The sequence below is a fragment of the Alternaria metachromatica genome (assembly GCF_023757995.1).
Source record: "Alternaria metachromatica strain BMP 0045 chromosome Unknown scaffold_29, whole genome shotgun sequence".
In the NCBI taxonomy this organism is placed as follows: Eukaryota; Fungi; Ascomycota; class Dothideomycetes; order Pleosporales; family Pleosporaceae; genus Alternaria; species Alternaria metachromatica.
The window spans coordinates 187,835-200,089 of NW_026055520.1; the positions used below are offsets into that span (position 1 = coordinate 187,835).

Sequence of the window (12,255 nt, forward strand, 5' to 3'; positions counted from 1 at the left end):
CGAACGCTGTCTTCGATTGCCTCGAGACGAAGCTCACGTTCGTCCATGCCGTAGCTTCCGTCACATTTATGCAGGTCGAAGTTGTACTCTACTGGACCCTCTAGGGATGCCCACGACCATGAAGAACACAGCCTGGAAGGCTGCCCGTCATTAAGTACCGATAGGGTTCTGTCTGCTTTGGAAACCCACATTAGTTCGCACACGAACCTCCGCGTACCATCTTCCCAATGACCATCGACACAACGAAGCACTGTCTTTTTCTCAACAACTGAGATAATACCCCGCAGAGCTATCAAACGATCACTCTTTTTGGTGAGATTCCTGGTGCAATAGTAGCAAACGAAGGTTCTCCAGGTTTCGTAAAACCTATCAAGTTGTGATCTTGGAGAGCGGTACAGCGGGTTGAGATCTTCCCTAGGTTCCCAGGGCAACGGTATAATAGGAGGAAGGGCATTCACGTCAGCCCAGAACAGTGAGGATACCGGGGTTGCACTCTTGAGATGGATGTCGTTTTCACTTTCTTCCCCAAAAAAGCGCTGCTTACATTCCCAGTACACTTGTGTCGAAGCGAAGTGAATGATACGCCGCGAAAGTATTTTTTCTTGAAATACCCAACCACGCGTGTTCAGTGGTGCGTCATCGAGATCGGTTTGGGAGGTCCACGAGGCATCGCTGAACCACATATATCCTTTAGCTGCGTCAGAGCCGTCGCAAGGTATTCTAATCCAGTCGTTTTGAGGGCGGATGCTGTCAAGTCCACCACTCCCGTCAGCCGTCCACGTCGCAGCGATGGTGAGATAGGCGTTCGCATAAATGCCACCCATGCGCTCGGACTCCCGAAGCCAGTCCACATCGTCGTCTTGCACTATGCACAATGAATCAATCCAGATATACTCAATGTCCAGCCGTCTTGCTACGTTGATCGCATCCTGGAAAGTCTTCGACAGATCGCCAAGTATGATCTCTTCTTTGAATAGTTCGATGTTTGCGTTCAACGTTCTGACTTGTGGAATTTTCCCCCAACAGTGGCTCAACGCGATGTAGCGATTGCTCTGGTGTCTCTGAGATATATGGAGACGTGGCTGTCGAGTTGCTGAGCCAACATGGACAACTCTGGTAGGCAAATATCGCGTCTCTGGTTCTGCAGACTGCCATGAGTGGTTCCAACAGCTTGTATGCGTCTGGTCGCACACCTTAATCCAGCTAGAGATATTCTGGAAGGTAGCATTTGAGAGATTAGAAGATGGTATACACACTCTCGGTCCGAATTTCGAAACGTATGAATCTATCAAAATCAGACCTCGATTCAGACTTGCAGAGACGGATGAAGCGGGTTACTCACCTGGTTCCGCATATATGCGAAGCAACCCATCTGCAAAGTAGTCCTCAGCGAATACTTGGTCCCTTGTTACACGAACATCCCGGATTCGTCTCCCAGTATAAATGTCGGTTTTCGGTTGAGGGTCATCTACTCTCAACCCAAGACGAATATTTCCGGTGTTCTCGTCTCCAACTTTGATAGATTTAAGGATCATTCTGCACATGGGGCAGTTTGTGGGCTGACCACTGTTAAAATCAAGCCAGCATGCCCCGACTGAGCCGCAGTGTGTCTTCAAGAGACGATCGAGTGTAATCTTCTGGCAGGAGGTGCAGATTCGTTGCTGAAGTAACTTCGAATCTATGATATTCGCGTCTTCCTTCGACGAATTGACTCCGTCCGGTGGTGCGTCGATCTCGGGGGCTCGAGAGCCGCAGGGAAGTGGACGAAGTACAAGTTCCGACATTATGCGTTCGTTCCTCCTTTCATCGCGGAGACTGAAGCATCAGAACTGGATATTGATGAGCATAGCCTTGTGATCGTGGATGATCTCATTTAAAACGCCGTCAAGCCAAGGCAGCAGGATTGGTCAGCGAAGTGGCTGAAGGCTACCCCAGCACACCGATCATCTTTACCCTCGACGTCCACCGGCCATCGAATCAGCCTCGCTGAATCTTTCACCGGAGCTATATGAGGTGCGTCCTCCATACACCAAGCTGTTTCGAATAGATTCAAGGTTGCGCGCTGAATGTCAGGCTGAGCTATGTGGTGTTGGAGTGATTCGGGGCAGCGCCATGTCGCAGCCGCGACCCTCGATCTTGCGCTATGCCAGATCACGTGGGCTACACCAAGTGCGAGCGCCAAAGTCCAAGTACCTCAAACCACCACATCAGCCCAAGTAATATTCCATCGCCAAGCCCCAACAACTTACCACTCCCTCTCGCATTTCCCGCACACCAGATCACTCCCCCGACGCCCGCCACGCATCCCCGACGCCTCCCTCCGCCTTCCACACACCCCTTTCTCAATTTGCTACATATTCCCCCCAAATCCATAATCTGCCACATACGACCATAGGACACTGAGAATTAGGCTTCCCGTCCGCTCAGCCATATACAAGCAGTGTACCGGCGGATTAGTAGTTAGGTGGGTGACCACTAGCGAATCCCCGCTGTTGTATGTTTTTGGCATTTGAACCTTCTTTTTTGGCCATTTTTTTTGCTGCTCGTTGCGCATTGGGCTGTGGTGGTGAGTGAGGACGGAGTAGAAGCGGCTTGAGCGATGGAGGCGACGTGGCTGGTTGTGAAGAGTCGAGTGAGAGCTGGGAGTGAAGTGATTGCGCTCCTCGCTACACTGCTTTTTGCTCTGGAGATAGGTGAGGAGAGCGCGCAGACACGTTAGCAACAGCTTCAGCGTCGCAGGCTTAGCAAAGAGTAGCTGCCGTAAGCATGCAACCAAGGGCTCCAAACCACCGACTAAGACGCATCGCCGTGGCTCGAGAGAAGAAAACTTGAACTAATACTAAGCTAAACTAAGACTACCTACTATACTACCTACATCCGCTCAAAACAAAACGCCTTGGAAATGTTCTCATACGTGCGTGCGTGCGTATCATCGCCTCTTCATTCGTCGCATAAACAACTGGAAACCGCTGCGCTCGCTGGAAAAAGAAAGATAAAGACACACATGTTCTATATAGATATTCACCCGCCACCCCGCCCTATTTGCCTGCCGAAAATGCTATCACTAGTCCCATTTCCTCCTCCTATCAGGGTCACATGGACCTGCACACATATACACACGGTAGATGATGTGACGGTGATGCGCCTGTTGGTATTTCCCTATTTCCCTTCTCTTCCTCTAAGATCCAGACGTTCCCTCGTCCCTTATTCAACGCCGCGGTAGCACACTGTGGGAACTGATGATATCGGAAGTTGATACTCTTTTGCTTTCGACTCATACCGAGTACAATTCGCGGAAGCGAGCTTGCTGCTCCGAAGGCAAGCCGCCGAGGAAGGCGTCGAAGTTACCGATCATGCCTTTGTATTGCTGGATGACCTTGTCACGGTGTTAGCTAAAAGTACTTTTCAATGTCAAGTGGAAATGATCTCACCTTCTGGAACGTCTCCTGCACCTGCCGACCAGCCGTAGGTCCGCGTACAACATTCCGATCAGCCTGAGACATATCGCTGAAGAACTCCAGAAGCGATTGCTCCATGGCTCCCGGGTTGGCCAGAACGATCAACATGAACCCAGTGAGTGCGTGGCACTTCTCATCCGTCCACTGCACTTTCCTGATGGCGCGGAGGAAGGGGGGAGCGATTTGAGCGAGATGGGGGGCGAGTAAGGGCGCGCTACCAAGACCTAGACGACCGAGAGCAATGGCTGCGTTTTCGTTCAAAGATTCTGGAACGCGCTCGTCGAAGAGGATGTTACCCAGCTTCTGGAGCAACTGCTCAACATAGGGCTCCATGCCTTCTTTGTGGCACATGGCAATCTCGCCTACGGACCAGCAGGCGTTGTTAATGACTGAGTATCCAGTGTCGAGACTGTTAGAATCTATCCGCGAAACGTCTAACTGTGTGATGAGGGTGGTCAATACGTCTCGCAGATGGGGCTGGAGTTGTTGGAAGACGTAGATGGCGCAGTCTCCGAGAAGTGCGTATGCAGACTGTCGCACGTCATTGTTTGGGTCCCGCATGCAGACAACTAGTAGGTTGAAGAAGTTTGGTGCTTGTGTGACTAGTGTCGCGCTGTCCTGGGAGTTGAGGGCTTGGATGATGGCGCTGAGCAAGTCAAGGCTTGTTACCAAAAAGTCTTTGTCCGGAGGCTCGAAACCTTGAATCTCAGCCGCCATTTGACCTTCTTCGAGGTTGCGGTGGATGATCTTCATGCACCTGGCGAATATGCCAGCTGCGTATGGCGCGAATTTGGGTCCGAGAGCCGTGGCAACATATGAGAGGCACTCCAGCAATGGGAACATTTCTCTCGATTGGTCTGACACCTTGTTCCATCGTTGAATGAGCGCGGGCATAAGTGTCTGGACGAGCGAGTCGTCTGCCAGTGCAGGTCCGACGTGTTCGGCCAGTGTCTGAACGCAGTCGTAAAGGATGAACATGTTCCGGTCCTTGTACATAGCAAAGCACTGTACGAACTGCTTGACAATGACGGGACAGTATAGGGTTAGCTCAACGTTGGCCTTCTCCTCGAGATTTGCAAAGGCTGACGCCGCAGCTTCCTGGACGCGCTTGTTGGTGTCGAGCATCTTCACCAGAATGCCCTCCATCATTGGTTCGAAGAACTGCTTCTTGCCAGCCCCGTCAAGATGCGCAGCCCATCCCGAGTAGCGACCGAGAGTCCAGCATGTGATTTGGCGCACAACAGGCTTCGGGTCGTTCAGTAGTGTCAGGAGGAATGGAGTGAGCATGGGAAGATGCGGCTCCACGACTTCCATGCAGCCATCCGCAATGGCGCCAAGAGCCAGAACTGCGGACTCCCGGTTGGGCCATTCAGCGTGATTAAGGTTGTCAGTCAGATATGGAAGAGTCGCCTGGAATACGGCCTCGTGGAAGACGGATGCGAGGACATCAAGGGCCGCAGCGGAGCACTTTCGAAGGTTCCACATCTCCTCGGGGTCACCGAACTCGTCGTCGTCGTCAAAGTCGTCAATCTCGCCGTCGCTGAGACCATCATCATCGCCCGTGGGTAGTCCGGCTCCGTTCGAGCCTGGTACCGTCTCGCCGTTCGCGTTTGTGGTAAGTCGCGCGGCCTTGCTTGACGCAAACTGAGGTTTGATGTCTTGCTCTCGATCCTCCTGCTCATAGTCTTCCTCTTCACCCTCCAAACGGAGGATCTCGTCTTCGCTGTACACCATGCTAGATAGTAATACAGGTATTATCTTGGCCAGATATGGTCCAAGGTGGTCCCTCATCTTCTCGTCCTCACTGGCGCACAGCCAGAACTCGGCCGCGTCCAAAGCCAGGTCTGCATTGTTCTCAGTGCGCTGCTGTGCGACCATGAATTCGACCAGACCCTCCATATGTGGTATTATCATCTGAGGAGCGATGTCGGCTATGTGGACGAAGGTTCGGCAGACGTGTTTCCGCACGTCTTCGCTGGGGTCAGTGGCTAGTTTGAAAAGCTGCTGCATGAGCATGTCGATGTTCGCGACGACGGCCTGGGGCTTCTCTGGGACGAATACGTTGATAGCGGCCAGTGCGTCGGCGCGTACTCGGGGCTGGGGGCTTGTTGTGAGTTCGAGCAGCTGGGGAAAGAGGAAGTTGAGGGGCTTTTGTCCTTGGTAGTCCCGGTCCAGAGCCTTCCTGTTGTCCTCACAGATCTTGAGCAGCGCGCCCATGGCGCCTTCTTGCGCCTGTGTCGAGACACTGCCGTCGGTGTTGCTGACCATGCCGACCAGCTCTGAGAGGATCTGGGGCCAGCCCATAATAGAGCCCTGGCGCACAATCTCCGTTATGACATTTCCCGCGTAGCCCCGTATTTGCGTAGTCGAGTCTTGCAATCCCGCAAGTATCACTGATCGTATGTAGTCCTTGGTGGAGTCGGGCATCGATTTGTAGCCGGTCTTGATGTCGTTCTTGAGCATAACGGCAGCGGCAGCGCGCGTCTGGAAGTATTGAGAGGCGTCCATGTTCACGACGGACGGGGGCTGGCTGCTGGAGAAGATGTAGGCGAGGTACTTGTCGATATCAGGTGAAGTTTGGGCCGACTTGAGCATCTGTGTGGTCGCCGCGGTGAGCACATTGCAGCAATGTGATGCATAGCAGGGACAAACGAACCTCTCCGGCATTCTTGCGCGCATTCTGATCATGGCCGCTCAGCGAGTCCCTCAGACACTGCGCCAGCTGTCGCAGGGGCTCTTCTTGGGGTTGCCACGCCATATTTGCGGTGGATTACTTCGCAGTGCGGGGAAGGTGTGTGCGAGAGTCTAGTAGCACCCTCGAATTGGGTATGTGCGGAAAAGCAGGGCTGCGCTGCGGAGGTGAAGCAGGCGGAAAAAAGAGTAGACCCTGGCGACTTAAGCTTGTTCTGCTGGTACGCTTCATGGTTAGCTCTGATGGGGAAAGCCATGGGCGAATGAACAATGAGGGGCAGTGCTCACCAGCCTTCCACGCGAAACAGACAATAGGGCGGGCTACAAGGCGACGAACATGTTTTTCTAGCGGCCGACAAATTATTTCCTCGCTGTAATATTTTGCGTGTAGTGCAACAAGTTTGCTCGAGAATGACGCGGGAGCCGGTAACGTGCAGTGGGTTCTGCTTGCGACCCAATTATGCGCAGCGGGCGGTGAGCTAGGCAGGAGCAGCTGCCGTGCGACTGAGTCGAGGATGCGAGCGCAGTCAGCCTTTACCAAGGCCGAGACGGTGAGCTTCAGGGGCGGTATAAAGCGGGCGCGGTCGTAATCTCAGTGAGTGCGCGTCTGCTGGGGTGATGTGCCTGCTTGCGACCGCCCAAGTCGGGCGGGCTCGGTAGAAAAGGGCGACGTGACTGCGAGACGCGTGCAAGACATTCCCCAGCTCTTCCACGCCAACAAACAAAGTCGCCTTCATCGCGCCTCATCATTCACACGGTATGTCAATGGTCGATATTGCGCGGTAGTCGAAAACAGCACCTGTCATCAGCCGTCTGTTGTACAAGTCGGTGCTCTTAGCACACGTCGTACCGCAGCACCTGCATCGTGCTCCTGCTTCAATAACGCCGTCCGGTATCGCGTCAGTCGAGAATTGACGTCCGGGCAGCACCTAAAAAGTCATGTGAGTGCTTCAGGGAGATCACGTGCATCGCCATCGCTCCTTCCCGAGGTCCTGTTCCAAGGTTGTCTCACTTTCCTAGCTCAATGACCCTTACTCCTCAACCTCACTTCCGGAGACCCCGTGAGGAAGTCTCAAAAACATCAAGAACGTCAGGGCTCAGTCATTTCTCTCAGTCACGCAATACACTACCCGTCTTCGAAATACATTACTCCACGCTCAAGGTACAGCACAGCCCATGTGTCAGTAAGAGGTCGACAACACTAGCCAGTCGTCAAGAGCCAGAAGGCGCCGACAACGGAAGTCACATCGTGATGGTCAATGACCCACTGTAAGAGAGGTACAGGACTGATTCCGGATAGTATCCATTGCTCACTTGGACGCTTGCGTGATTCGCGTGTACCATGACATGGGCATGTTGGGTTCTTGTGCTATGATGATAGTACAGTTGAGCCTCCTTCCAGTTACACAAGCGCGACTGCCCCATGGCTGCCAGCAAGACGAAAGCGATACACCCGATCCACAAAGAAGAACGCGTCGCCAGGACCTCACCATCCCTCATTGATGGCAAACGACGAGGGCTCGTGTCAAACTTAAACTACCTACAGCCTACGTCGATGAGCTGCGTCTGCATGGGCCGTCTATGAAGTCAGAATATCACGCCCATGAATACCCCCACGGACAGTTGTCTACTACCGGATTCGCGTGCGACTTGATGCAGTCTGAAGTTACACTATTCCGAACAAGCGTCGTCGCGAATGTACTGTTGGTCGATGTCATCTGACAATAGTCAATACTGACTCCTCTCCTTTGGGTCATGCACGAAGTCATCACTGAATCTACGCCTCCCTTGAGAGAGCATGGTCTGTCTACAATCTTCCAACTGTTTCGTCCAAGCTATCAAATCATGTATCATACGCCTTATTCGACAACTCATGACTATTCTTGCTTCTTGCTCATTAAAGTATTGGAGCCGCTATCGATTACTCAGGGTATGAGCTTTGACATCATTGACGTCAATGACGAGCGGGTCGGCATCCTATCCGTAGAACAACGCAAGACTGATGTCCAGGCTGTGTGTGATAGAAGCGCGGGACGAAATTCCAGTGCAGTCGGCCATTTAACACAACATGATGTCAACAGGCTATGAAGTCGTCGGAAACTCAAAGAAGTCCCCTTGCATGATGAGAGAGTTTGAGCAACCATGTTGCTGACTTCAGGACATCGAGACGAAAGAGCCTCCACTCATTATGTATGCGGTAACGAGATATTGATAGGGCTTACCGATATCAGGCACAGACACTAGCTGCTGAAGCGCCTTTGAAGGCGGCTCTGCTATGTTGGTGTTTCAGGACTGTACGACATGGGTTCGCCAGTGGATCAAGTGCCTCAGAAGCATTTCCCCGCGCTTGAACAAAAGCAATCGCGTCAAGTGCTAAATTTGGCCTGTCTATTCTGGCATGTCTGGAGTAGCGATATGTCTACTTTTTGCGAGGGACCAGAACCGAGAGTGATGCAAGTCTAGCAATTTCTGTTGTGTCGTAAGAAGGCGCGCAGCCTTCTAGAAGAGTAGTGCACGCATGATGTCGTGGCCATGCAAGTCTGAGTTGGTTTTTCGGTCTGGATTGCTGCGCGACGACTACCATGGTCGAGATTACCGCTTCAAGACGGCGAAGGGAGCCAGCGCAATGCTAAGGGACGCCGTTGAAGCCTACGAAAGTATTGATTTTCCCAAGTGTGGTGTTTCGCGGCGAATCTGTAACGTGACGGGTAGATCGGCAGAATCCAGGACCGGGGGCTCAGAGTGTCGTGTGCAGGCGGAGGTGGCAAAGCGCCGCGCGATTCCAAGCCAAGCTGCGTCAGGCACTTGACGTCTCACGCCGATCTCACAATCACGCCAATCCATCATCACACTTCGACGCCTTTCCTTCACCCTCACCCACGACGGCGCACTGCTACCGACGGCAATTCGCACCTTCACCACGCCCCATCGCGTCGCTGCCCTGTCGCCAGCTCTGCCAGCCATCCGCCGCGGCACGTCAACGAGTCGTTACCGGCCCCCACTGATCCGTCCAGCGACTCCACTGGACGACTTCATCCCGGAACGAGCGCTGCTGCGCCCATCGCACCCGCCCTCGCCGAGTCGCAACCCCCATAGCACTCGATCATGCTGCCTCAAGAACCGCTGCAAGCGGGCTCGCCGCACACGACTCTGTCCAGATCCTACTACCCGACCGGCAATGCGCCCTTTGCGCATGCCACCATCCTTACCGGACAACCGGCCTCACAGCTCGATGACGTGCGGATATCAAGATACAACAACACTCTCGGCTCGACGGCCAAGGGCATCATGATAGGCATATTCTCCGTGCTGGGCGCCGCGGGCGTGTGCCTTATCATTGCCGCCATTGTTTACTACTTCCGCTACACCAACACAGGACGCATCTTCCTCGACCGGATAACGCGGCCGGGTGAATATGACGACGAGCAGCAGTTTGCCAAAGAGGAGGCCGAGGCGCTAGAGGATATGGACGACCTGCAAAGAACAGAGTACATGAGAGCGAAAGGTATGCCAGGCAGGTTATTGTGCATGAAGAGCACCAGCTAACCTCCACAGCTTTTGTGCAAGCAAACCCGCCCGAGTCCGTTCAAACCGACATATCCCTATCGCAATTCCTGGCTATACAAGAGAAGGGAGTGTCTGCCTGGGAATTCGAGCCCGAACTTGAGATTGCCAACTGCTTTGTCGAAGGTCGCACTGAAATTGAGTTCTTCGACTCGGAGTGCAGCGTCCAGAGCAACCTCCCAATACCAAAACAGAATGAAGTCTACTACTGGGAAGCCAAGGTCTACGAGAAGCCCGAAAACACTAGCATTGCAATTGGCGTCACAACGAAGCCGTACCCGTTGTTCAGACTACCAGGTATGTCGACGACGACGCTCTACCTTTCTTTCGTTTACTAAAAGTTATCAGGATACCACAAAGCCTCGATATCATACATGTCCAACGGAAACCGCCGATACAACCAGCCCTTCCAACCCTCCGCTTACGGCCCATCTTACGTGCAAGGAGATGTCATTGGTGTTGGATACAGACCTCGAACGGGAACAATCTTCTTCACGCGAAACGGAAAGAAACTCGACGACGTCGCCCACGGACTCAAGACACAAAACTTCTTCCCCACCGTAGGCGCAAACGGCCCGTGCCAAGTTCACGTCAACTTCGGCCAAATGGGCTTCGTCTTCATCGAAGCCAACGTCAAGAAATGGGGTCTAGCCCCCCAAACCGGCAGCCTCGCACCCCCACCTCCCTACGGCAGCGAACAAGGATCCATACTCCTCGACTCTGGTCGCGAAGGCATAAGAGAAGGCATGGGCGGAAGCTACATCCAAGCCGGTTTTGGCCACGGCCGTTCCAGCAGCCAGCAAATGCGTCTCGGACGCCAAGTGCCAACGAGTCCCGGTCCGCAACGCAGTCCGACCGACATCTCATTAGCCGCCCTTAGTCTGGTCGATTCTAACGAAGATGTCGGTGAAGGGACTAGCCACGACGATCACGCGACAACCACAATCCCCGTAGACCAACGCCAGGGTCTTGGTCTCCTGTCACCAGGCGAACTCCCTCCTGAGTACAGTAGTCCTGTTGGCTCGCCCAACCTGCGCAACACGGCCGACCACGAAAGAAACGGATACTGGGACGAGCGAGCACCGCTCCTACAGAACCAGCAGCAGTCTGGGGAAAGAAGTCCACCTGTTCCGAGCTATGATGCCGCGATGGCTGATACACCGGAGATACGGCGTCCTGCTATCAGAGTGAGGAGCGCGACGGAAGCTGGTGTGAGACCGCGTGGACCCCGCTAGATGAGCTGGAAGTCATTTTTTCCTTTGTGTTACTCTACTCTCCATTGTTTTGACGAATCTGAGAGGAAGATTGCGTCTTTCCACTATACCCTATCGCTCAACTTTTCCTTTTTTCCTATCTTTGTTGGGGCCGGGTCCATCTCATTGCGAAGGATCATTATGGATCGAACGCACCGCTGTGGGGACTTTCTCCATGGACTGCATGGGTGGCAGCGAAACATGTCTTTGAGCGGCCTGATTTGTTATGGCCCATCCTATCTGGCGTTCTGGAAGCGAGCATTGTTACGTTTATTTTTGCTTGCTTTCTGGGAGGAGTCACGAATGATCAAGCACACGAATACTGTTGTTGCTGGCGTTTTTTGAAAGGGATAGATTGGATCGATGTGCGTTGAAGCGTGGTCAAATTGGATTGCTTTGGCTGGCTTAGGCTACTCATGTGGTAGCTTTTGGATTGTAGTAGTAAAGCGATGAGTTGGTTGGATTGTCAATACACACGCTCTCACACTCAAAGGCCAGTTCTATTTATCATCCCGATATGCCCACGAACGCAAGTCACTAACCTAGGGCTTTGGCAAAGACTAGCTACTCCGTTCTATCTCCAATCTCGGCACTGAGCACCAAATACGCCGTCTACCAATATAAATTGTACTTCTCTTACTGTCAAATCGCACGAACGTACACATTCGGTCTCCATAGAGACCCATAGTACTCTTCCAGGTTGCCATACTTGGCGTACCAAAGTGAAGACCTAGCGCTCGCTCAATTTGTTGGAGAGCATTATCTCTTTTCAGTTCCTCCTGAACGCACAAAAAACCGCCACCGCGTTCAATACCTTCTGCAGCACAATAGTAATGTCCACGAACAATTCATGGGCGGACGACCATACCCATGGCGCAACCCCGCGATCATCTTCGAATCGCTAGCAGAATCGCTCATCCTCGCCGACCTAAAACGCTCCTGGCACTTCCAAAGAGAAGCACGATTCCGCTGGATGCAAAAAGTGATCTGGACCTCGATTGACCGCTATCGTGTAGATCTTCGTGACGTTAAAGGCACCGTAGGCGAAATGGCAAAGGAGCTATGCAACAAACCTACAAGATTCTATTGGCTCCAGTCTGCGCAGACAGGTGCGCCCCACGCCACGGAGAAGACTTGCATGTCTGGCGGTGTGTTTGCGGCTATATACGAAGAATGGCGTCGAAGTTGTGTTAAGCTAAATATCAAGTTTGGCCATTTTTTCGCTGCGCCCGTGAGGGTTGCGGGTACGGGTCCATCAAGACTACCAAATATTTTGAAGGCACATTCAT

At 53.0% G+C, this 12,255-nt stretch overlaps 2 protein-coding genes across 2 annotated transcripts; one reads left to right on the forward strand and one right to left on the reverse strand.

The window, feature by feature from the left end:
* Nucleotides 1–3,274: 3,274 nt before the first annotated feature.
* J4E83_009026 (uncharacterized protein) lies at nucleotides 3,275–6,216 on the reverse strand (the record flags this gene model as incomplete). The annotated part of the gene is made up of 3 exons (XM_049335919.1): nucleotides 3,275–3,376; nucleotides 3,432–6,053; nucleotides 6,115–6,216. The coding sequence occupies 3 exons, from the start codon at nucleotides 6,214–6,216 to the stop codon at nucleotides 3,275–3,277; spliced, it is 2,826 nt and encodes a 941-aa protein (XP_049184953.1).
* A 3,038-nt stretch (nucleotides 6,217–9,254) lies between these two features.
* SSH4 (Rsp5p-dependent ubiquitination, sorting of cargo proteins at the multivesicular body) lies at nucleotides 9,255–10,948 on the forward strand (the record flags this gene model as incomplete). The annotated part of the gene is made up of 3 exons (XM_049335920.1): nucleotides 9,255–9,654; nucleotides 9,705–10,010; nucleotides 10,062–10,948. 3 exons carry the CDS (start codon nucleotides 9,255–9,257, stop codon nucleotides 10,946–10,948), a joined length of 1,593 nt encoding a protein of 530 aa, XP_049184954.1.
* Nucleotides 10,949–12,255: the final 1,307 nt, after the last annotated feature.